Raw genomic sequence first — 27,278 nt, forward strand, 5'->3', positions numbered from 1 at the left:
GCTGAGCCTGCGCGTCCGGAGCCTGTGCTCCGCAACGGGAGAGGCCACGGCAGTGAGAGGCCCGCGTACCGCAAAAAAAAACAAAAAAACAAAAAAAACAAAACCAAAAAAAAAAAAAAACCAATAGTCTCCACCTCAGCTGGGCGCTCACAGCAACGGCACAGGCACATCTGCATTTGCCTGGCTGATGCTCTTCGCTCTCCCCAGCATTTAATCCCACCTCCTTTGCGCCCTACAAACTCACCCCATCCCACCCCTTCTCACCCAGATAACCACTCACCTCCTACTTCACACTCAAACTGAAAAACCCCACTCTTAAGCCCTGCCAGGGTCCCACTTGCATTCTTGCCAGTGCTCGAGTCCTGCCCCGCAAAGGTCAATCCCTCTTTACCTTGAACCGCAACCCCTCCTACCTTCTCAGGACATCATTCTGCCATTAATTTTTTTTTTTTTAAGTTTTACTTATGTATTTATTTAGGCTGCACCGGGTCTTAGTTACGGCACGTGGGATCTTCGTTGCGGCACGTGAACTCTTAGTTGCGGCATGAATGTGGGAGGGCTCTAGTTCTCTGACCAGGGATTGAACCTGGGCCCCCGGCATTGGGAGCGCAGAGTCCTACCCACTGGACCACCAGGGAGGTCCCCATTCTGTCGTTTACTAATCCTCTCCCCTGATATCTTCTACTTCTTTCCAAACTCAAGACCTTTCCATCTTTAAAAACAAAACCACCACTGCCAGAACACCCCTGGCTACCAGCCCTGAATCTTCACATCCACGCTTCTTTTTTAAAAAAAATAAATTTATTTATTTATTTTTCGCTGTGTTGGGTCTTCATTGCTGCACGCGGGCTTGCTGCGGTGCGCAGGCTTCTCGTTGTGGTGGCTTCTCTTGTGGGGCACGGGCTCTAGGCGCACGGGCTTCAGTAGTTGTGGCACCACAGCCACACTTCTTGATAGAATTGGCTGCTCCTACCATCACATTTCCTCATCAATCATCCAGTCCTTGGAGCAAACACTGGAGGTTGTCAACTCCAAATCCATCTCCTTCTCTATCCCATCATCCAGATCCTGGCAACGGCCAGCTCCACTCCTCCAGCCATGCCCTCTCCAGTCACTCCTCAACGCGGAGCTCTGGCTCACCTGCCTGTTCCCTACCTGCCTTTCCAGCTCACTTCAGGTCCACCTTCCCCCTAGACTCCAACCTTGGGAATCTCTTTCAGTTTCTTGAAGTTTTTCAGGAACTTCTCCCTATTTATGACGTGACCCTCATTTTATCCAGCTAACTCCTATTCATCATTTAGGTCTCAATGGATGTGGCTTGCTCCAGAAAGACACCTGGGTTGGGTGTCTCCCCCACATGTTCTTGGAACACTTGTTCTCCTTCCTAGATCAGAGCACTCAGCGCACTCCATCACACTAGCCTGTCCACGCATGCTTCCCACCCCTCCAGACAGCATCAGCTCCATGATGGGTTGGCAGAGCCTGCCTTTCACAGTATCATATTCCCAGCATGTAATCTGGTGCCTGCAATATTCATGGTGCTTAATGTTTGTCAAGTAAAAAAAAAAGCAGTGCCTCCAAAGACTAAATTGGACTGGATTGGATGGTTGTGCACTGGGCTAGGGAAAAAAATAGGAAACATACAGCTGGACCTGAACATCCAGACTGGCTCACGACTGTCCTGTTTTGTTTTTTTGTTTGTTTTTCTCAGCCACGCCGTGGGGTCTTAACCACGGGCCCGCCAGGGAAGCCCCTGTCATGTTGAACCGGGGTTTAATCTGGAATGTGAATGGTCTTTGGGGTGTGGGAGCAAAAGAGTTTCATTTGAGACATAGCCCACAGCAGGTGTTCACTCTGGAAGTTTCTTTCCCAATGCACAACAGAAAGAATAACTGACTTGTTACTGTAAAAAAGAATTGGGATAATATTCCCAATCCCACATCCTCTCCCTCAACCATATTTCCTCTGAGCCTTTCCAGGTTTATTGGTGGAAACACCATTCATCCCACCAAGTACCCTCATGTATGAAGCCTCAGAACTCACAGCGCCTAGTTAGTAAGGGCTTACTGTGGGCCGGGCACTGGCGCAGCATCTCAGGTGATTCTCACACTCACCAAATGCAGGCCTATTTTAGCCCCACTTGACAGATAAGGAAACCCAGCCTTAGAGGACACGCCCCCTTGAACCCACTATGTTGCTTGTAACGTTCACCTGACCCTGTTAACTTTTTTTTTTTTTTTTTATGCGGTACACGGGCCTCTCACTGTTGTGGCCTCTCCCTTTGCGGAGCTCAGGCTCCGGACGCGCAGGCCCAGCGGCCACGGCTCACGGGCCCAGCCGCTCCGCGGCATGTGGGATCCTCCTGGAGCGGGGCACGAACCCGCGTCCCCTGCATCGGCAGGCGGACTCTCAACCACTGCGCCACCAGGGAAGCCCCGACCCTGTTAACTTTGATGTAAAGGTCCTATTTTCTACAACTCTGTAAAGGCACTCAGGGAGTCTCGTTTTCCGTCTTTTTGCAACTTCTGCAGTTTTTTTTTATGTGGGGCTACCTAATATCCTTGTTGGGGAGGACGCTAATACATGACACCCTGTGCAGTTGCCGTGGCCCAGAGAGGAGACGGTGGAGCTATGAGGTAGAACAGGCCTGCTGCTCCAACACAAGAGCCAGCCACTAGCTTCAAAGGACCTCCATGGGTTCTTCCCTCTTCTGAGTAATTCATAAACTTCAAAGATTTATAGTGTTGGGCTTCCCTGGTGGCGCAGTGGTTGAGAATCTGCCAATGCAGGGGACACAGGTTCGTACCCTGGTCTGGGAGGATCCCACATGCCGCGGAGCAACTGGGCCCGTGAGCCACAACTACTGAGCCTGCGCGTCTGGAGCCTGTGCTCTGCAACAAGAGAGGCCGCGATAGTGAGAGGCCCGCGCGCCGCGATGAAGAGTGGCCCCCGCTTGCCACAACTAGAGAGAGCCCTCGCACAGAAACGAAGACCCAACACAGCCAAAAGTAAAATAAAATAAATAAATAAATAAATAAAAGAAATGCATTTCCATTAAAAAAAAAAGATTTATAGTGTTTACTTACTAAAATACTTGCCCAGCCTCTCCAGGAGCTTCAGGGGAAAGAATAAAAGAAAAAAATCCTAATAATCAGTTTTGTTGAAAGGGGGATGGAGACTAAAATCTTGTTTATTCAGACAGAACTGCAGAATCGGGAAATGAGAGGGACTTGAGAAAGTATCTGTCCAACTTCCCGCTTGATTCCTGCTGCAAAACCCCCAGTTTAGCCTTTGTGTGAATTACAATGATGGGAAACACACCACCTCAAAACCCTAGAGATTCTTTATCAGAAAATTTAAATTGTAACCACGTTCTGTCTCCCTCCGATTCCTCCTTACTAGTGTCCTCTTATCTTCCTAGGACTGTCCTTTTTTTTTTTTTTTTTTTTTTTGTCCCGCTGCATGCGGGATCTTAGTTCCCTGACCAGGGATCGATCCCGTGTCCCCTGCAGTGGAATCCCGGAGTCCTAACCACTGAACCACCAGGGAATTCCTAGGCGAGTCCTTTAACTGCGAGGACTGCTCCTGCTTCCCCAGTGCAAGTCTTCTCTCCCTCAAGCTAAAGATCCTTTCGGATTCCTTAAGTGCCCTTCACGGGTCAGGGACCCAGGTCTTGCCCTGTCCTGTTATTCTCCTCTGGACATGCCCCAACCTACCCATGTTCCTCCTAAAGCGCGTTGCCCAGAAACAGAGAATAGTCCAGTGTGTCACGACCAATAGAGCCAGAGCAGCGGGCCCATTACCATCCTTGATGAGAAAACCTCACTTCTACGGAAGCAGAAACTGTGCCCTGATCAGATCACATCAGAAATGCGTATTTACTGGCCTTCATCTTACCATGATTTGGCCTAAATCTGTAGATGTTAAATCTGAGAAAGTTATGGGGGCTAAATTTAATAATAGCTTTTAGTTTTTAAGAAAGAGCCAAAACTACATGTCAATCCTTGTTCAGAGGATGTATTATACGAAGACACTAGAAATTACGCTAGGAGAGACAGCTGAAGACCCCCCATCAAGCACCTGCATGGTCTTCGCTTTTGGTAAGTGCTTGCAAATTCACTTCTGGAAAGCTCTCTCTCCTGTTCTCTTGAGAACACGGTGTTGAGCGTTGCTAGGAGCATAAAGTATAAAACTGAAGGCATCCAGCAAAGTAGGTCTACAAATGTTGGTGTGAAAAGTGCTCCAAGATGTAGGAAGTGAAAAAATAAGACATGGAGCTGTCTACAGGATGACACCTCATACGTAGACTAATATATGCACAGGAGAAACCTGTGTAGAACTCACAAAAACAGACCAGCATTTACAACTGGGGAGAAAAACTGTTGGGAAAGGGACATTTACTCTTCACCCACTTAACACATTTTGGTACTTTGAATTTTTTTTTTTTTTTTTGCGGTATGCGGGCCTCTCACTGCTGTGGCCTCTCCCGCTGCGGAGCACAGGCTCCGGACGCGCAGGCCCAGCGGCCACGGCTCACGGGCCCAGCTGCTCCGAGGCATGCGGGATCTTCCCGGACCGGGGCACGAACCCGTGTCCCCTGCATCGGCAGGCGGACCCTCAACCACTGAGCCACCAGGGAAGCCCAGTACTTTGAATTTTTAAGACATGTGCACGTGTGTTACTTTTTAAAAAAATATAAATATTTATTTATTTATTTCTGGCTGCGTTGGGTCTTTGTTGCTATGCATGGGCTTTCTCCAGTTGCGGCGAGCGGGGGCTACTCTTCATTGTGGTGCGCGGGCTTCTCATTGCGGTGGCTTCTCTTGCTGCGGAGCACGGGCTCTAGGCACGTGGGCTTCAGTAGTTGCGGCACGCGGGCTCTAGAGCGCAGGCTCAGTCGTTGTGGCACACGGGCTTAGCTGCCCTGCGGCATGTGGGATCTTAGTTCCCTGAGCAAATGCATGTCCCCTGCACTGGAAGACGGATTATTAACCACTGGACTTAGGGAAGTCCCTACTCTTCCTTCTTCCAGCTATTTCTCGGGATCATAGCCGACAACTCAAAGAGCTGGCTTGAGCGGCTGCTCACTGCCTAGGGTCAACTAAGATAAAGGAAAAGCAGTTCCTAGCCCACACTATTTGTCTTCTAGGTCAACAAGCCCCCCAAAGCAGACCACTGGAACTAAACACCATAATCACAAGCTGGTCTATAATCACAGCTGGTTCAAAAGCTGTAGCTCAGGCTTCCCTGGTGGCGCAGTGGTTAAGAATCCGCCTGCCAATGCAGGGGACACGGGTTTGAGCCCTGGTGCGGGAAGATCCCACATGCGGCGGAGCGACTAAGCCCGTGCGCCACAACTACTGAGCCCGCGCTCTAGAGCCCGTGGGCCACAACTACTGAAGCCCGCGCACCACAACGAAGAGTAACCCCCGCTCGCCGCAACTAGAGAAAGCCCATGTGCAGCAACGAAGACCCAACGCAGCCAACAATAAATAAATTTATATTAAAAAAAAAAAAAGCTGTAGCTCCTTTGTCTGTGATCATTTCCCCATCTGAATGTGAAGTAAACAATCCACTGACAATTCGCACTCACTCTGTGTCCAGGGCTTTTGGCATTAAAAGTGTCTTAAGGAACCCAAATCCTTGTGCAGACCACTCTGCAGTGAGAAGTTGAGGCCTGTCATTGCTCTCAGCAGCACCTGGGTACCGGATCGAACATCAGTCTCTGCCTGCTGGGCAGAAGCCACAGCTGCAACACGCTTTCAGGAAAATGGGCCAGGCTGAAGGAGTTCCCTGTCAGTGTTTTTCAATGTCTCCAGAGCAAAGATAAAATTTCACTTTCACGGGACTGACTATACAAACTAAAAATAAAATTGAAAAAAGCTATCTAGTTCTGTATCATTTTTCCCCATGGTCAGATCCCATTCAGGTCACTGGCTATGCACCGAAATCAGTTATGAACAGTTGCTTGGTTCTGCCTTGCCTGGAGTTTAAGGCTGTCAGCCAGCCCATACCCTGTGTGATGGCCCCGCGGAGCAGAGCAGACAAGGATACTTGGGGGAGGTTCGGCCGAGGGTAAAGAGGGAATCCGGTCAGCTTTTCCTTAAGGCACTAGCAGTGGGCTTCCGTAGGTTTTCTTTCACAATCCCTGAATCTCGTTTAAAGTAGGCATAGCATGTCAAGGGCAGGGCAAGGAAATGCTGTGCCATTTCTTCAGGATTGAGAGGGCAGGAGAGAAAACCAACTGACAGCGGATGCTTGTTACCATGTCATCTTTTTCCTTTTGTTTTCCAACCCTGAGTCACTTCCTATTTCTAATTTCCTCAAAGATGTTATAAAATGTAGGGTGGAGAAACTGCGAAGACAAGACACCAAACTCGTTCATATACAAGGTGGGATGGTTCTTGGTCTAGTCATAGTCATAAGCCAGAAGTCCTGAGTGCATATTGGAGGATGTTTTGAAAATTTATGCTTGGGGGGGGAGGGATAAATTGGGAGACTGGGATTGACATACACACATTACTATATATAAAATAGATAACTAATAAGAACCTAGTGTATAGCACAAGGAACTCTTCTCAATACTCTGTAATGACCTACATGGGAAAAGAATCTAAAAAAGAGTGGATATATGTGAATGTATAACCAACTGATTTGCTTTGCTGTACAGCAGAAACACAACATTTTAAATCAACTATACTCCAATTTTAAAAAACTTATGTTTAAACATCTAGGTGGAGACAGCTTTCTTCCCCGTGGCCCCTGCCCCTCCCCCAAATCACTTATGGACTATCCCACTGATTCCAGATGAGTGTCTGAATCATCTGCAGTCCCCCACTCCAGACAGCCGTCAATCTGAGCTGGCACATGAGATGACACTCGTGTGCTATGTCAGGTTAAGACCTCCTTGAACAGAGATCATTCAAAACAATCCCCCTCTCACTTTTATTCTGGCCCACATTTCACGTTTTTATTTTTTTCCTAAGTGGTTCTCAAACCTTAATATACATAAGAATTACCTAGAGAGAATTTTGGGGTGATGTCACTATTCTGTATCTTCTCGTGGTGGTTGCTCAATGCATGCATTTGTAACTATACACTAAAAAGGGTGAATTTTACATCATGTAAATTACACCTTAATAAAAGATTTTTTTAAAAATCACCTGGAGAGGGCTTCCCTGGTGGCGCAGTGGTTGAGAGTCCGCCTGCCGATGCAGGGGACACGGGTTCGTGCCCCGGTCCGGGAAGATCCCACATGCCGCGGAGCGGCTGGGCCCGTGAGCCATGGCCGCTGAGCCTGCGCGTCTGGAGCCTGTGCTCCACAACGGGAGAGGCCGCAACAGTGAGAGGCCCGCGTACTGGGGGGGAAAAAAAAAAAAAATCACCTGGAGAACTTATTAGTTATTATAGGCCTCAGATAGGTCCAAGGAACCAACATCTTAATAGGAATTCCCTGTTACTTCTTCATAGGTGGTCCAAGGGTCACATTTGGAAAAAATGCTGTAAACACAGGAAGGTCCACCCAGCTGGATCCACCCCTTGCCACAGTGAGAGCCCCACTAATATCTGCTTCTGCACTTCGCTAGGAAAAGAACATAGGATGCTGGATTAAGCCACTGGGCAATCAGTGTGCAGACCTGGATTCTGTTCTCAGCTCCGCCTCAACCCCCCTATCCTTTATGCCCCATATGTGTAACATGCTTCCAACTCGAAATAACTAAAGGAGGCAAACCCTAAAAGTATTACATGTTAAGATTGGTACAAGCCCTTAAAGCCTTAGAAATATAGTTTTAATCTCTATGTAGCAAAGAAAACAGACTTTAACTTTGATGCAACACCTTTTCCAGGTACTAATATCTGTTCTGATGGCAAATCTGCCAAAGAATCCACTTTCCACACTAGCAGTGGCTTAACAGCTCCAGCAGCTTTCGAACGGCTCACAAGTTTATTACCAAATATGGTTGGCTGACCAGTTTACAATCTGTGCCGCTGAGGGTGGGCTTGGCGCATGACCTATTCTGTCACTCAGTCAGCTATTCTGTGTCTGGGGTAACAGAGGGCATTGTTGGAATAAATGCTACCCTCTCCTCAGCCCTCTCCCACATCCTCTATTCTCACAAAGTGGATTAGTCATACCAGGACTGGTCTACGTCTCTGAGGAGCATCTTTCTCAGAAGGCACTCCTCTTCTCCAGGCCTCGAGAACCAAAGGGAGCCAGAGAGCGGGTATGTTCTCGGTTTCTGTGCTTAGACTTTAGCCTCCACCCTTAAGGCCACCTACCCCTCCCAGATTGTGATGCCACAAACACGCCAAATCCTTTTAGCCACAGCCATCCCAGAGGAGTTCTAACCCAACTATGAAAAAGGGCATCTTTTGAGCCCAAACCTCTCCTTGGAAAATTTCCTGCGCATGTATTTCCACTGAGATCAACTTACAGGTGAATGTATGGGAAGAGATTTTCATATCAGGTTTTCTGTGTAAACCATTAAGCTCTTGGGCACTATTTGACACGAAGAATGGGGTAAAATTCCTCAATATGACATTTCCTGGCAGTTGAGTTTTCACGTTTGGAAAAAGATGCACAGACCACAAATGAATCTTCTAAACTGTATTTGGAACTGACAGAAAATCTTCCTAGAGACAAGGCCCTCAGCAGAGTCTGTCCCCACCATAAAATTTTACATCAACTGTACAGAACAAAATTAGCAACGAGTGATCTTTGGCACTAGAATGGGTAACTCCTTAGCTGTTCATACAATATCCAAACGGGACATCACATAACATTAAATTGCTGATTAACAGTTGAATTTTACATTTAAATTATCTTAAAAAGTTGGAAGTCCTAGCTAAGTTTTTTGGTATCAATATGCTAATCATATCTAACACTTAGTGCCTGAGGTAGAGACTTCTGTAAGAGATTTATCGAAGAGAACACAATTGAGAGTACAAAAAAGAAAAACACTTCCAATCTTGGAATCATACAGCCAAATGTCTCTGCTGGTTCAGCAAGCCAACCCTGAGATGCAGAACTCTTTACTTCTTTTATTTCTGTAGAGATTTTGCACGGGAGTAGGGCTTCCTTTTGTTTGGACTCCTGAATTTTGGAATACATGGATTGCTTCTTTCAAAAGTATTATTATTAACATGGAATGTGCATGAACCAAACTCACTTAACATCATTATTAAAAAACAACAAAAACAACACAACCGCACATTAGGGACAACAAATAAAATCTTTTAAACTCTCCATGATATGTGGCCAGAATGAGTGACAAGTATGCAAGTCAACCTAATGATTCTAACCTTTGATGGTAACTGTGGATTACTACAGATTTACGATATATAGGTGAGTTGAAATTTTATTTCCAAACTCTGCACTGTATAGGGGCAGGGGCTTTATTTTCAGGTGGTAAGACTCTTCGTGAAATTACATGATTTTATAAAGATAAAATTAATAACTGGAACCTTCCAATCAAAATGACCAGCAGCTGTGTATCTCTGACTTCAGGTACTTTTCTTCACAGTTGGGAAAGACCCTTCCTTTATAAAAAGGCATTTGTGAAGTAGGTTCAAGTATAACATGCTTGTCTTTTACAAAAAACTGGTTGGCCAAAAATTTATCCTAAACTATAGGTATTATTTTTAGCAGTGTACTGTCTCTTAAATGAGACAGAAAACGTAAAGCCTAGACGTTTATAAGCATAATGGGTAAAGCATAGGTATGACTAATAGGGATAACATTTAAGTCCATTCTTGGTATAAACTGCTTAGAGCAAGTTAAGTGTTTTAAACAATCACTGATTCCTGTGATAAAGAGCACTGAAGGACTTCTTACTACATCACATAGTTCTTTCACCTATTTTTTTTTGAAGCTCCAAGGTCAGACAAATGATCAATAATAATAGTTGGTTTTTTAATACTTTTTACCAGACGCTTTTTCTAACTACTTTATAACACTTCTGAGAGGTAAGTGGCTCCTGGAACTTGGAAAAGTAAAGTGAACTGCCTAGTCTCATACCATGAAGAAATGACAGTTAAGGTACCTAATGATGACGTTTTTCTTTTTAAAGATATATATATAGGTGTCCTTCTAAAAGACAGATATGTGGGAGCCCTAACCTGTGAGAACCATTTTAGATGGCAAAGTTTCTTTTTATCAAAAGTCTATAGATGTCAGTCAAGGAAAATCCCCAGACAAACTGACTTCAATGAAGTAACACGCTTGTGGTTTTAAATGAACAAATATAGAAACAGGCGAAACTAAGGCATAAAGCAAAGAGGAAGCCACAAAATGAACAGTAACATTTCTTTAGGGGAAAATGTTATATAATTCTTCCCTCAAATTTGAACTAAGAAAAAAAAGCCTATTTGTTTTATAAATCTCTTCTGAATAATAGACTGTAACAAAGATGAACAAAGGACACACCACATCTGAATAAATCCAACTGTATGTTAAGGAACGTAACATGTTGTTGACCATATCCAGATTGTAGTCTGTGAAGGACTAAGCACTCAACTTCTATTTAGAGAAGCAAATGTCATACGACAGAGCATGTCTTATACAGCAATTCAAAGGAATGATTTTGATAGGGAAAAAAAAAAACCTTGCTGACAGGTGTTTTATACAAATACCTGCAAGTTCCAGAACAGTAACTGGAACAATATTTTTATAGACTCAATGTAGACCCAATTAATAGGTTAATAAGCTAGACACTGATAGGGCCGTTTTCTTAAATGTAGGTCCATGACATGTTGTTAGGGGAGAATGGCCTTGGCAAACTCACATGTTCAAAGGCTGAAAGAAATGGACTAAGAAAGCAGTGAGAGTTGGGAAATCTATGTCATAATTAGAACTTTAGTGAGAGAATAAAAATAGACTTTAACACATGTGAAGTGACCCAGAATATCTTTCTATGTACTTGAGGAAGTTGAAGAATTATCCAGACACAAAAGATAACATTCTCATCCGAACAGGCCCAGATGAAACACCAGGGGCCCTGTGTGTAGAAACTAAGTGGATGCTTCTGGCGCCGAATGTCTGCCTGGCATTTCTGCTTGACTCCTTCCCTCTCTCTCTCTCAGATCCCCAACCCTTCCACTGGCAAAGCCACTCTGTTCTCCTTCAGGCTCTGAATAGATGGATGTGAATGTATGTGTATTTTTTCTGTCCTTCAATTAAGAAATATACATGAAAAAAAATAAAAATAAAAAAAAAAGAAATATACATGAAGTTCTACTGACATAAGAATTATTGGTAGTTCTTTATCTTAGCTGGCCTGAAGTATTTAAAATCTTCCCTATTTTAGAATAATTATTTGAAATTCCTTATTAAACACTTGGTTTCAAGGAAACTGTGCACGTCTATTATCAAGGATACATACATGTATAAATCATTTTCTGAAATTTCCCCTTCAGTCTCACTGGAGTTTACCTTTTGCTTAAGCGTTTAGAGATCCTGAAGAACTTCTCTAGGCTAAAATTTACAGACTAAAAAAAGCAAAATAAAGGTAAATGCATGGTTAGAAGATAAGCTTCAATTTTCAACTGAGTGTCTTTTGCAGGGGGTGGAGGTGGGGGAGAAATGCAATGGAGAACAATAAAGAAAAAAAGAATTGCATACAGGATGCTGTTCTAAGAATAGAGAACTGACATTTAAAAATTAAGACAAAAAAAACAGCACTCTTGGAATTTCAAAGTTGGAGGTGGCTTGCAATAACTTTCTGTTAGAAGAGAGTGAGATACCCAAAAAGAAATGCTCCCTGGTGAAGCAAACACCCCTTCCTTTAAATCTTTACCGAGCTCTTACTCAGAAGCTCATAAACTGTAAGACAAATGATGTGAACATGACAGGAGAGCAAAGTTCTCCAACATAAGAGAAGGTTGAAAATGGCAATAAAATACTACTGCAAATTACAAGTGTTATGTGAACATTAATGCTTGTCATTAACAAATAGATATGCCTATAGCAAATAAATACCGAAATTCTCTTTCGGTCTATTTACAGATAGAATCCCAGGTCTGACTGGTCTTCCAGGCAGAAACCTACATTGGCAGAAATATGTAAATTATAAAAGTTCCATGGCGAATTATAAAAAATAAGGAATTTGAATTTAGGCCTTCTGCCATATGCAGTTTAAGGTAGCTTTGCTCAATTTTTAGCCTAGAAGGGAATTTTTGTATTTTTACTGTTAACATATTTAAAAACAATCCATCACTGGCTTCTTAAGAAACCAGAGAGGCAGGTTTTTGGATACAGATTTAAGGCAAATCAAACAGGTCCACAACTAAACATCTTATCAGGGCTTATTTTCCAGGTGTGCCTCTGTTTTGTGACAGAGGACTCTTAGAACAGTTCTAGCCAGGGTCTCCACACTGCTACTGGATGAGGACACCTTTGTGCATCAGCCTTCTGAAAGAACTGACATTATATACACACCATCAAAGCATATACTGGCAAGGCTTGATATTTAAAGGACTTCTGCAGTGAATCACTTTATCTTCTTTGAAAACACAAATAGGTTTTCAAAGACTAGATACAACTCTGGACACATGAATGAGATTCAAAGATTTCTCAAGTCAAAGAGAGATCTCAACCTCCCTCTACTATGGACTTTCTTTCCAAGACTGAGAACTGATTCATCCTCCTCCGGCTCCTTACATATCTGAAATCTTCCCTGCAACACGAGAGGCACTTTTATTAGGTATGTAGCATCTATTAAAACTTTAAATCCAGGGTAGCATTTGCTGAACAAAGTAATAACACTAGCCTAATAGGCATGACCTTAAGGATTATTTCCCCTTTAATATAAAAGTATAACTACAGTGGTCCAATATACAAATACAAAAAAAAGTTCTCATACTAAAAAAAAAAAAAAGTACCATAATACTGTACATACAAAAACTGTTCAACAAGAATGATTTAAATATATCTGTTCTTTTCCAGATCTGGAAGACACAAATGTAAAGTTCTGCAACTGTATTACTGCTGGAACATGCGTCCAGGAACACTGTGTTCCCCATTCTCTTCCCCTTGTCCCAGCCCCACCTTCAGAGTCCCCTGAGCTTGGATCATGAGCCAACAGCATCCCTGAAAATAACCAGAGCCAAATGTTTACTCAATGGAAGTCATTATTCAGTGAGCCGCTGCTTACCATGAACTATGAAAAGCACAAGTTTTAAGCCCAGCCAAGATTAAATCCAGACGGAGGTCTTCCCATCCCCCGATTTGCTACTAGCACTGCTTTTGTTGGTGGACCCAGCTTTGGACCCCACTTTGGCTTTTTTTTCCCGGGGACCATGGGGGTTGTTTTGGTGATTGTAGACCTGGATTGCCAGATCCAAGCGTTCCTGAGCCATTTTGATTTCCCTCTGCAGAGTCTCCAGGTCAGCTGGGAGGTTGTCCTCATGGCTGCCATACTGTTGTTCCTGGGCGATGTTGGCCTTGTTTTGCTTGTAGGCAATCTTAGCGTTGGACAGTTCGGTGTACTGGATTTGATCGGGTTTGACGGCAATGTTATAGCCAGGGGGAGCAGATGGTGTGTTCCAAGTGAAAGGATAATTATAAGCACCCGGATCTTCCAGTTCCCTCCTTTTACTGTTTAGTGAGTCTCGAATTGTCCCAAATCCTAAATGAAGCATCTCCCAAACGTTAAGCAATAGGCAAAGGCCTGTAACACCATACATTATCAGAAGAAAAATGGTCTTTTCAGTGGGTCTAGAAATAAAGCAGTCTATCTTATGAGGGCAAGGAAGTCTGCTGCACACATAAAATGGGTGGACTTGGAAGCCATACAGAAAGTACTGCCCTATCAGAAAACCCACCTCAAACACGGTCCTTGCCAGCAGCTGCAGCACATAGATTTTCATGAGCCCATCCTCCTGAATCCGGTGTCGGCCATCATGCTTAGGTTTAGACTGGTTCTGATCTTTATTTTCTTTTTCACTTTCTAATTCCATTTCTGGATACATCATGGGATCCTCTTCATGGTCCTCTTCTGTTTCTTCCAGAGCCCGGTGTTGTTTCCAACGCATTGCATAGGGTTTGCTCCGAGCGGCCTTCTTGTCTGCTTCACCGTGCTCCATTTTGGCAATCTTATGAATGGCATAGCCCAGGTACATCACTGAGGGGGTGGCCACCAGGATGATCTGGAACACCCAGAAGCGCACGTGGGAGAGGGGTGCAAAGGCATCATAGCAGACGTTCTCGCAACCTGGCTGCTCTGTGTTGCACACAAATTTGCTTTGCTCGTCGTAATAGATGGACTCTCCTCCTACAGCTGTAAGGACAATCCGGAAGACGATCAATACAGTAAGCCAGATTTTCCCCACAAACGTGGAGTGGTTGTGGATCTCCTCTAGCAGGCGAGTGAGGAAGCTCCAACTCATGGTGACTGAACTGGTTTGCCCTGATAAAAATGAAAATTACCAAAGGAAAATCAGCAAATATTAAAATCTTAATTTTTTAATTGATGATATCTCTAGGAACTACTTTCTACATACTTGAAATTTATCTTCAAGGCTCATACTAGAATGACTGTTAGAATAAATAGCATCTCACTCTCTACACTACCATCAGGTAGGACCATTCACCTCAGTCTAAGAGCACTGGTTTGGGCCTACAGGGTCCTAGGAAGTCTGATTAGTTTTCGTGTCTTCCTTAGCTTAAAAGGTAAAATCATAGCTATCATTTGAGATATATTTCTCAAAGTCTACTGGATTTTTTACATACAGTATTATTTCATAAGCCCTTCGAACTTTGTGGAATATAGATAAGAAAATAGCACAGAAGTATAGCTATTCGGTCACAGTAAGACTGCCACTGAGAACATAACGGGGACACGTGGGCTGGATGGACTCCATTGTGAAGAGGCACCGTATCAGGAAAGTTAAAGTTTGGACCTGGTGACAAAGTATTAAAAAAGAATTAAGGAGATAGTACAGCTGCAAATAACTGGCAAAGATCAAGAACTAAAATAAAAGACAGAAAGAAACAAGGAAGACACTCGAGCTAGGCTGCATCACAGAGATTCTAGCATTCTGTATTATATTTCTGTATTTTGTTTACGGTAGAAGTTAAAAAATGCCTGTAGATTGAATTGTGAAGATATTAAAAATCCAATCAATAGACAAATCCACTTAAAACAGCATTTTGAAGGATAGTTTTATTCTGAGATTCTTAGATCTATGTCCAGAATCCAGGTAAAAACCATCTAATGAGATAATGTATGTAAAATCCCTAATACAACCCCTGACACATAGTACACCTAGCTTTTCTCTTCTATCTTCCCTCTCTTGGTTTACTTCTGCAGATAATAGTTGATTATCAGCATCACCAGAGAAATTTAAATATACTTTTTACCTGTTATTCAGAATTTCTGTTATCCAAAATTTTCTTAGAAAAATGATGTTTTGCTTACAAGTTTTCCAGATTCCCTCTGGAGGGAAAAAGAAAAGAGAAGGTCATAAGTTTCCTCCCAGAGAAAACAATAAATCACTAGAACGCCATTTTCAGGGAGAAGCAGTTTTCTATGTACCATAGGAATCAATCAGCATGAGATGGAAAGAGGCTTGAGTTTGAATATCACTGTTCTCTCCTCCTATACGTGGTAGGAGAAACTACCTAACAGTGACTCGAAGAGTCTTAGGTCACTGTAGTCTAAGAAAATATGACAGGAAGATGAGTCATTGGTGAAAATCTGAAGCAGATGGACTCTGGCACCTATAGGAAAAAGCCAAAGTAGAAAATCTCACCAAACTTAAACTGGGTCACTAAAGGCCTTGCAAAAATCTTCACCCTGTGTGCTCTATTCCTGTTCTACTCTCTGGAGCAGCCAAAACCTCTCTCAATGGGATTTGAGTAGCCAACTAGGAGCAAGCTGTTTAGTTAAAACACCCAACAGCTGGCTCTCAGTCACTGGGACACTCATATCCACAGAAGGTGATTTACAGACTCAACTGCTCACAGAAGGAAAACACCTGCATCCGTATTGTGATTAAAAAATATATATATAGGACAAATTATTGCTCACTATCAAGTTCTGCAAACTATGGAATAGCTATGGCCAAGAATCATCCGCACTTAGCTATCATTTAATTTAATAAATGAATGTAAAACAATCCCTGAATGTTCCAAGTTATTATGTGTTCAAAATAACTTAATAAAAAAGATACATGAAAAAAACCCAGAACAATTCCCAAAAGGTCAATGAAGAAGAAAAAAAGTCCAGGCATCTGCATAACATGCAAGTACAAAGATTCACATACAGAATCCAACCACACAAAGATCTCACCATAGGACTTCAAGTACAACTCTCATTTCCAGCCCTGATGTCCAACTGAGCTCATCACTTCTATCACTGCATACACAAGTTATAAAACCACAACACAAGAAGTAAATAATATGCAGTCTTTAAATGGTGATGTAAGCCAGATTTCCAACACAGAACTCCAAAATGATTCACATTCACAAGTCCAGATTCACATTTTCCCCAAACGCCATATCTAAAGCATTTCCCTTAAAGCCTGAAATTCTATTTGTTCCAATAAGCCAAAACCATGAAAGTGCAACTGTTAATTAGTTAGGAAGCTCATTCTCTACACTGCCATCCATACCGAAAACAAATGGGTACCTTTTTAATAATTATTGCTATGAAATAATTTCTCAACAGTTCATCTCATACAATAATCTAACTTTTTTGGGGGGGAGGGGGAATTGGTGACAAAACCTTCAAAGCTTATAAGTTATAAAGCAGCCACTTAAACACATCCAGAAATACACATTGCATACTGGTTAAGCTGTAGGCCTAGACAATGATGAACCCTTAGAGCCTGGTTTTCCGTGGGCACTTATAAGTGCCATAGCACCCTATACCCAAACCTTGAGTATAAATGATGTGTAAAGTAATGTGGCTTCAGCATCTCATAAAATGGGTGACGGGTAATTTTCTTTCTAAAATAATCATGGGCTTCCTAATCAAATGGCAGCATCACCACTCTGGATATACTGAGCTGTCAGTGGGTTTTTCTTTGATACTCTTCCCTTTCCAAATCCCTTTCTTCTCCTTGTAAGCATTAAGAGAAAGGCTTAAGCATCAGAGTAGACTCTTCCATTTTGGGGGATGGGGTGGAAAGGGGAAGAGGGAGGGAGGGTGTGAGAGAGGAGGAAAAAAACTGAATGAGTAGAATGGTGGGTTCTGGAACTGACGTTTCTAAGCAAAAACGTGTCACTGCCAAGTGTGGTCTTGCTGTGTTCTTGCTCCACTAAAATTCCCTTTCTCAGAACCATTTTTTCGCTCTCCTACCAGAAGCCTGAGATTCAGAACACAGTCTTCTCTGACTTCCCTGTTTCAGCAAACAGACTTGGTTATAGAGTAGGGAGTGAGAGCATGCAATTAACCTGTGAACAGCTCTCATGAAAAAATAAAAATCATTTCCATACTCTGTTTATGAATGGAAAATATGGGAGCATGTGATGAGTGGTGGTGAGAGGTGGGGGGATGCCAAACACCTACATATTTTTTGCCAATTAGGAAAGCCAACTGATTTAAATGTATTTTGACACTTAATGTCTTCTTGAATATATCCTTTATACTTTGGTTTAATTTATCTATAGACAAATTCTAGGAAGTGGTATTATCAGGACACAAGAAATGTAAGTCTGCGTGGTTTTTGCTCTGTACCGTCATTTGACTTTCTAAGAAGGTCCTATAGCAGTTTACCGTGCCTGGCAATAAATGAGTACAACTTTACCTCAACCTCATCAGCACTGTCTGTTATGCTACTTTGCTAGGTGTGAAATGGTATTTCAAAATTATGTCAATTTGTATGTTTTTAATACAGCAGGATACCCTTCCCCTATATTCCTCCTTCTTTGTGAACTATTTCTATCCTTTTGCCCATTTATCTGCAGAATGTATTCTTAATACAGTACAGACATCAATCATTTGACATTTAATATAAATACCTGTTTATTGGTTTCCTTAAAATTTTAGTATTTTATATAGGTCACACCAATTTCTTGAATAAATTAAAAGGTGGAAAAGTTATTCTTCCTAGGATGGCTTTTTACATAAAGAATTTGCAAAATTCATGGTAGCTCATAATTCAAAAGGATTCTCAATTCTCTCTCCACCCCCCAACACATACTGAAGAAAATCATGTTTGCTTTTATAACATTTACTGGACAGAAATCAAATGTGCTATTTTTAGTCTGTTTTCCAAATAACTTTCAAATCTACCTTGTCTTACACTAGAAAATAGAATTTTAAAAATTACTTGGTATCAACAGGGTAATAAATTAAGTAATCCCCTCCCAAATTATTTATATTTGATTTGAAGAGTTTTCTATCAGCTACATCCTAACAGGATCAAGTCAAAGTTTACTGCATGTCTAAAACTCAGGATCTTTGAAGATTAAATATAAAAGCTCATTATTTGGATTATCTCTGGAGGTGGATTATATGATTAGATCTATTTTAAAGATGAAGAAATGAGGTCCAGAAAGTTTATAAAATTTGCCCAAGATCATCCAGTTATTAAGAGGTGAAGCTAGAATCTGAAGTCAGCCAGTCTTGCTCCAGTCTCAGCTTTTAACTACTAGTGAAGAATTACATTCCAGATGAGGTGGAACTATGTACAGGCCCCATGTGAATACAGAGGAGGGCACCTCACCCCAATCTTTGGAATCGGAATTAAACTAAATAATAAACTGACAAAGATCAAAGGTGGGGGGCGTAGTTCTGCTGCCAAAAGAAATTGGAAAAAAAAAAATCAAAGGGGGAAATTTCAGGGTTTAAGATCTTACACAGAGAATGAATTGAAAGTTAAAACAAAACAAAACCCCCCAAAACAAACAACAACAAAACATAAAACCCAAAAAGAACCCCAAGGTTGTTTCTTGGCAGTTGGAAGGGAAGAATAAACTAGAAAAATGGTATCTTCAACAAAAATGTTTTTTTTCACTAAGAAGGATAACTTCTTTGGGCATTGAGAACAGTGACAGAGAATGTGGTAAATTTAGTTCAGGGGTGAAAATGCTTCTTAAAGGGTAGATACAAAGATGGTATACATATGAAGTGCTCAGAGCTGTGCCTGGTCTCAAGGCAAGCACCATTACTACCATTACTACCAGTGTTGCTGCAACTTTTTTGTCTTATCACCTCAACTGTACTGGGAGCCCCTAGATGTTAGACACATCTTTTATCTCTGCTTACCTAGCATCTAGCCCGATGATTGGCCATTTTTAAAAAAACTAATTACCTTATTTATTTATTTTTGGCTGCGTTGGGTCTTCATTGCTGCACGCAGGCTTTCTCTAGTTGCGGTGAGCCAGGGCTACTCCTGGTTGCGGTGCGTGGGCTTCTCATTGCGGTGGCTTCTCTTGTTGTGGAGCACGGGGGCTCTAGGCGCATGGGCTTCAGTAGTTGTGGCATGTGGGCTCAGTAGTTGTGGCTCGCGGGCTCTAGAGCGCAAGCTCAGTTGCTCCACGGCATGTGGGATCTTCTCGGACCAGGGCTTGAAGCCGAGTCCCCTGCATTGGCAGGGGGATTCTTAACCACTGTGCCACAAGAGAAGTCCCTGATTGGCCATTTTAAGTGCTAAATAAACATGACAAACAAATGAATAAATGCATTCCTATCGGACTTGCCTTACACTTTTCACTGCAATCTCTTCTCTCTCTATATTTTTTCTCCTAGATTCCCACTGAATCAGCCTGTCCAAAAATGGAATAAGCAGCCTCATGAAGCAGTGAACCCTGGTATAAATGCAGCAGGGAGGGTAAAGGGATACAAAGGGAGGTGTCTGTCCTTCACTGAAATCTATAAAATGTGACACCAATGATGGCAATACATTATGTATGTACAGTGTAATACCTAAAACAACCACTAAAAAAGCACACAGAGGGACTTCCCTGGTGGCGCAATGGTTAAGAATCTGCCTGCCAATGCAGGGGATATGGGTTCGAGCCCTGGTTGGGGAAGACCCCACATGCCACAGAACAACTAAGCCCACGCACCACGACTGAGCCTGCACTCTAGAGCCCATGAGCCACAACTACTGAAGCCCGCGCGCCTAGAGCCCGTGCCCTGCAACAAGAGAAGCCACCGCACCACAACGAAGAGTAGCCCCTGCTCGCCACAACTAGAGAAAGCCCACGTGCAGCAACGAAGACCCAATGCAGCCAAAAATAAATAAATAAAATAAATAAATTTAAAAAAAGAAGAAAAGAAAAAAGAATGACCATACCTAGTGTTGGTGAGGATGCAGAGAAACTGGTACTCTCATACAAGTAGGAATGTAAAATAGTATAATCACTCTGGAAAATAGTCTGGCAGTTTCTTAGAAGTTAAACATATACCAACTATATGATCCAGCCATTCTGCTCCTAGGCAAGAAGTAAAACTGTATGTCTATAAAACGACTGGCACATAAATGTTCACAACAATTTTATCTGTAATAGCCCAAACCTGGAAACAACACAAATGCCCATCAGCAGGTTGATGAGTAAACAAAGTGTGGTTGGTGTACTCCTCAGCAATAAACTATTGATATGCATAGCATGGATGGATCTCAAAATAATTAGACCAAATGAAAGAAGTCAGGCAAAAAAAAAACAAAAGGCACACACTGTATGATCCCATTTATATAAAATTCTAGAAAATGCAAACTAATCTATAATGACATAAAGCACGTCAGTGGTTGCCTATGGATGAGTTGGGGGTGGGAGGTAATGTGGGATTGGCCAGCCTGATATCAAACTCTCACGGCTATTATTTTTCAGTTTCTACTTCTGTCTTACTTTTCCTTTTCCAAACTTCTAAAAACATATCCTGATTTTTGTCCTATCTTATTAGCCCATCCTTTCCAGTTCTCTTTGCTGGTTCTTCCACCAGAATCCAAGCTGCAAACGATGTCCCACTTTGCTCCAACCTCTCCCTGAAACTTCAGACTTGAAATTCAACGTGCTACTCTACATCTTCTCTTGGATGTCTAATAGGCACCTGAAATTTAACATAACCCAAACCAATCCTCCCATCCTCCAAAGAGCTACTCTCACTCTGTCTGCAGTTTTCCCAAACTCAGTAAGTAGTTTCGCCATTCATGCAGTTTTTTAGGCCAAAACCTTCAAGGCAACCTCACTCCTTTTTCTCACTCCATAGGCAAACTATATCAGCAAATCCTGTCAGTTCTATCTTCAAAATATATCTACAATCCAACCACTTCTTTCCACCTCCACTGCCATCACTCTGATCCAAGCCCCCTTCAACTCTAGCCAAGATTATTGTAAAAGCGCGAGTCTTCTAATTGGTTCCCTCGCTTATGCTCTTATGCCTCTCAAATCTCCTCTCCAAAAAGCAAGCAGAGTAAAGCTTTTAGAAAGTAAGTCAGATCATGTCCCTCTTCTGCTCAAAACTCTCTCAGAAAACCCCAAATCTTTACTATAGTCTACAACGCCCTTTATCATATAGCTACTGGTACACTTTTGGTCTCATCACCTTCCATTCTCCCTCTTGCTCATTCTGATTTAGGAATATCTACATCCTCACTATTCCTCTGATCAGCCCAATCATGCCATACTTTTGCCTCAAGATTTCTGTGCTTGCTATTTTCACTGCTTTGAACTTTTTAATTTCATAGATATTAGCAGAACACTCTCTCATTTCATTCAAGTCTGCTCAGAAGTCATCCATCTCCTTAACGACTTTCCTCAGACCACTTTCCTAAAATAACATGTCATTCTCTAGCCCCTTTAATTTTCTTTATAGCACTTAACCCTCACATAATTTTTATTTTACAATTTTATTGTTTATAGAATATAAGCTCCCTGAAGGCAGGATTTTGTTCTTTTATCCCCAATATCTAAAACCCCACAGCCTGACAAATGGTAGTAGGTTCTCAATAAATATCTGTTCAATAAATTAATTCAACCATTTAGAAAAATGCTCCTGATGTATTAACTGAAAAATATAGCATACGGAACAGAATTATCCCAATTTTGGAAAATGAATAAAATTTATGCATTAAAAAATCCTAGAAGAAAAACAAAAATGTAAAAAAAACCCCACCAAAACCCTGAAAGGTTATAAACAAATACCCACCACTTTCTCCCTTCTTCAGCCTGCTTCCTGCATCTCTACTAGAATTCTCTCTCTAAAATGGATCTGTTACTCCTTTGCTGAAAAACCACTAATGGAGGTGGCTCCTCAAACCACTGGGGCAAAGATGGACTTTTTAAAGTATTAGAATAAAACATAGTTGATATCTGTTATAACTCTGGATATAAGAAGAAAAGATGAATCTGAGTACAAAAAATAAAAAGTGTCTCCATGGTTAAAAGAAAAAACAACCTAAGCAATACTGAAAAACAATGGGAACTTCCCAGGTGGCGCAGTGGTTAAGAATCTGCCTGCCAATGCAGGGGACCAGGTTCAATCCCCGGTCCAGGAAGATCCCACATGCCACAGAGCAACTAAGCCCGCGAGCCAGAACTACTGAGCCCGCAAGCCACAACTACTGAAGCCTGTGTGCCTATGGACTGTGCCTCACAACGAAGATTAGCCCCCACTCGCCGCAACTAGAGACAGCCCATGCACAGCAATGAAGACCCAACGCAGCAAAAAATAAATAAAAATTTTTAAAAAAGAAAAAAAATAAAAACAATGAACTGGGGAAAAAGGTTTCAGTAACTCTTTTATAAGCAAAGAGCTAATTTCTAATATATAAAGAGTTCAAAACATACATTCCACAGAAAGAAAAACACAAATTCCCCTTTAAAAAAATGCACAGCATGGATGAACCTTGAAAACATAATGCTAAGTGAAAGAAGTCAGACACACAAGCCACCTATTGTATGATTCCATTTATATGAAATGTCCAGAATAGGCAAATCAGTAGAGACAGATTAGTGGTTGTCAGGGGCTACGGGAAATGGACTATGACTGTTAATGGATACTGGGTATCTTTTGGGGATAATGAAAATGTTTGGAATTAGATAGTGGTGGTGGTTACACAACCTTGTGAGTATACTAAAACCACTGAACTGTACACTTTAAAAGGACAAATTTTAGCACATGTAAATTATATCTCAATAATAAACTACTCTAAAACAATAATAATAATAATAATAAACTACTCTAAGATACAATTTTCTCCTATGACGTTGGCAAAAATCCAAAAGTTGGAGAGGCTATGGAAAAACAGACATTCTCACATATCACTGATGGGAGCGGTACAACCTCTGGTGGCAATTTGATAATATCTAACAAAATTACAAATGCATCTATATCCTTTGACCCAGTAATCTCACTTTTGGGAAGGATCAAACTATAACACTGTTTTTATATAACTCAAATGTCCACTGTCAAGGGAATGGTTAACTGCACTATGGTCTACTTACACAACAGAATACCACGTGGCTGTAAAAAATAATGAGGAATGCTCTCCTTGTATAGAAAGATATTCAAGGGCTTCCCTGGTGGTGCAGCAGTTAAGAATCCGCCTGCCAATGCAGAGGACACGGGTTCGAGTCCTGGTCCAGGAAGATACCACACGCCGTGGAGCAACTAAGCCCATGCGCCACAACTACTGAGCCTGCGCGCCACAACTACTGACACCTGCGCACCTAGAGCCCGTGCTCCACGACCAGAGAAGCCACTGCAATGAGAAGCCCACGCACCGCAACGAAGAGTAGCCCCCGCTCGCCACAACTAGAGAAAGCCCACGTGCAGCAACGAAGACCGAACGCAGCCCAAAATAAATTAATTTTAAAAAGATATTCAAAACATTTAATTAGTGAAAACAGCAAGGAAGTGTATATATGTATGCCTTTTACATAAGGAGAAAAAAATATCAATCTGTGTTTTTGCTTATATTTCTATAAACACAAGGATACATTTTTTTAGAAAACTAATAAAGGTGGGGGAGGAGACTAAGGAGGATGGGGTAGGATCAAGACTTTGATTATATATCTACTTAATTAATTTATTTGGCTGCACCTGGTCTTAGTTGTGGCACTCGGGATCTAGTTCCCTGACCAGGCACCGAACCTGGGCTCCCTGCACTGGGAGTGCAAGTCTTAACCAATGGACCACCAGGGAAGTCCCTGATTATATATCCTTTTACATTGTCTTATTTTTTTTTAACTAAATGAATAAGTTGCCTTTTTAAAGAAAACACCGCTGAAAGCATTCCACGCCCTACAGAATAAAGTCTGCTTGAGATTTTAAAGAAATCCTTTTGCAAACTTTTTAAAGTTAAAAAAAACTTACATATTTTTCAGAAATTAAATGTTTTATAAAAAGATCATCTTGGTAATGAATTCCCTGGAGGTCCAGTGGTTAGGACTCAGCGCTTTCACTGCCAAGGGTGCAGCTTCAGTCCCCGGTCAGGGAACTAAGATCCTGCAAGCTGCGCTGCACGGCCAAATTAAAAAAAAAAAAAAAAAAAAGAGTTCATCTTAATTTCTGTTTAACCCCAAATTTAAATACCACCTGTACATTTTTCATCAGCTTACACTATACATTTTCACATATGCATTTGCTGTTTCCCTCCATTAAACCCACTTCCCTTGGACATCCTCACAGTTTATTCCCTCACTTCAATTTATGCTTCTCTTCAGATGTCACCTCCTGTGGTGAGGACTTCCCTGACCACTTTCCTACAATAACATTCTTCCATCACTCTCTACAGCCTTACCCTGCCTTTTTCCTTCAGAGCACTCAACACTACCTAAAACGCTTTTTATTTGTTAATTTGTTCATTATCTGTCACCCCAATAGAATTTAAACAAGGACTTTGTTCTTGTATCCCTGGCACTTAGAACAACTATTAACCAAGTGATTTAATAAATTTGAATCTCTGCTCATTGATTTTCCTCTGCTTTATATGGTCTTTCCACAATTTCCTACTTGGAAAAATTTTTACCCTTTAGGTTCTACCTCAAAGGTCACTTCAAGTTTTCTTGACCTCCTCACTTAATCTCCTCAGAAAGTCCATAATAGTTTTTCATTCCACAAATATCAGGACTTAATCTATTAAACTGAGGTTAGTAGTATCAGTTTCTTCTGCTGGAATATGATGAGTTCCTTGAGGGGAAAGTCCATGTTTCTTAAAATTCTCTGAGCCCTCGGGATACAAAAATAACTCAATAAATGTGTGCTATATTTAAGAAGATCTAAATGAATTTATAGGAGGTAGAAAATATAAAATATGTTCACTAATACAATCATTTCAGGGCAGAATACAGTGAATGGTATAGAAGTACAAAATGTGAAAATACTCAGAGAAGGAAAAGAGACAATTCCTATAAACTAAGAAGTATAAGCTGTCAATTATACCTCAATGAAGCCAGAAAAAAAAAAGTATAAGCTTACTGCAGAAGACAAGTGGGTCTCTGAAGAATGGGTATGGTTTCACCAGGCAGAGCTGGGGTGAGAAGTAGAGGCAAGGCAGATGGAGAAAATGGTGTGAGTGAAAAGTTGCACAAGAAGGCTCTTAGACTGGAACATGATGGAGGATGTCTGGGAAGTAGTTGTAGAGAAGGCTGAACAGGGAAGTCAAAGACCATTTTGCAGAGGGCCTTAGTACACCATGGAACCTGAAATTAAAGCATGTAAGTAATGATGAGTAAATGTTCCTCAAATGTGGTCCACAGACCACCTTCATCAGAATTATCCAGAGTACATGTCTAAAATGCTGATTCCTAGGTCCTACTTACCCAATTCCCACTCTCAGGCCTACTGAACCAGAATTTAACAAATCTTCGATGGTTAGACATTTAAGTTGTTTACAATGATTTATTACAATACTTATAACTTTGTACACATCCCCAGTTATAGATCTAGGATAAATTTTTCTAAAAGAATTGCCGGGTCAATAGTTGTACAAACTGTGAAAAAATTGTGTGTGTGTGTTATTAAGAAAAGATCAGCTTCTTTGTGAACTACCTCTCCAAAAATTCTAAGGCTTTTAATATGTATTACCAAATCACCCCTGCAAAAAGCCGGTACCTATTTATATTTCCACTACTGAGAATATGAGAATACTGGTTTCCTCACTCCCTCACCAATGATTTTAATGCATTTTTCAAGAAACAAGGCTTGGGTCAATCTGTGTTTAAACTATAAGAAGCTTTAGATGATCATTAATCATTAGGGAAATGCAAATGAGACAAATAATGAACAGTGAGATACCATTTCATACTCAAAAGGATGACTACTATTAAAAGAAAATAAACAAAAAAGAAAAGAAACAAGTGCTAAAAAAGTTATGGAGAAACTGGAATCGTTGTGCATTGCTGGTGGGACTGTAAAATGATGCAGCTGCTGTAGAAAATGGTATGCTTATGATTTTCTCAAAATATTAACTATAGAATTATCATATGATCCAGCAATTCTACTTCAGGATGTATACCTAAAAGAAATGAAAGCAGGGACACCAACAGATATTTGTACACCCATGCTCAGAGCACATTATTTACAATAGCCGAAAGGTAGAAGCAACCCAAGTGTCCACTGACAGATAAATAAAATATGGTATATATCCACAATGTTATTCAGTCTTAAAAGGAACAAAATTCTGACACATTATACAATGCTGATGAACCTTGGAGACAGTATGCTAAGTGAAAGAAGTCAGTCACAAAAGGACAAATATTACGTTTCCACGTATATGAGGGCCCTAGAATAAAATTCATAGAGAGAAAGAAGAATGGTGATTGCCAGGGTCTGGGAGGAATGGGGAGTTAGCGTTTAATGGGTAAAGAGTTTCAATTGGGAAGATAAAGATAGATGGCGATGATGTTTGCACAACAATGTAAACAATGTACTTAATGCCACAGACCTATACACTTAAAAAATGGTTAAATGGTAAATTTTATGTTATGTATATTTTACCACAATGAAAAAGTAAAAAAGTTTTAGACTAACTTCATTCATGCAATTAGTATTCACCTACCATCAAGAAGCTTGCAATACAGTAGTTTATAGGAAATTACACACTTAAAAAAAAAACTACAGTTGTATTCAAGAAGCATTTAATGTTATATAAGCTATGCAACAGAAGACGAGGAAATAATTGGAATCATCTGTTAAAGTTTAAACATATTTTTATAGCATAGTGACTCTACAGGGAAATGCTTTATTTTCCAGTTTATCTGATTCATTTTTTCCATTACAATCTCTTTACTATAATGTTGGCCACAAAAACACCGTTAATCCAAAAATATCTCTTTCATATATATCTTTGGAAAAGTTTCTCATAGACTCATGTTTAAAAAAAAA

At 41.2% G+C, this 27,278-nt stretch overlaps 1 protein-coding gene across 7 annotated transcripts in view; it reads right to left on the reverse strand.

Moving 5' to 3' along the window:
* Positions 1-12,782: 12,782 nt before the first annotated feature.
* The window catches only part of GJC1 (gap junction protein gamma 1), a 28,559-nt gene continuing 14,063 nt past the window's right edge, over positions 12,783-27,278 (reverse strand). For 3 of the 7 annotated variants that reach the window (XM_024130130.3, XM_024130129.2, XM_007125388.4), the window contains exons 2-3: positions 15,359-15,434; positions 12,783-14,405 (exon numbers count right to left, since the gene is read on the reverse strand). In XM_024130130.3, the coding sequence (XP_023985898.1) occupies positions 13,192-14,385 (1,194 nt within the window). In that variant the 5' untranslated portion in view covers positions 14,386-14,405; positions 15,359-15,434 and the 3' untranslated portion in view covers positions 12,783-13,191. Of the gene's footprint in view, positions 14,406-15,358; positions 15,435-15,533; positions 16,397-25,370; positions 25,595-27,278 lie in introns of those variants that run through there. The other 4 variants (XM_055090249.1, XM_024130128.3, XM_028498879.2 and 1 more) reach the window with 3 other exon arrangements.

This window comes from Physeter macrocephalus, chromosome 14, assembly GCF_002837175.3.
Source record: "Physeter macrocephalus isolate SW-GA chromosome 14, ASM283717v5, whole genome shotgun sequence".
NCBI lineage: Eukaryota > Metazoa > Chordata > Mammalia > Artiodactyla > Physeteridae > Physeter > Physeter macrocephalus.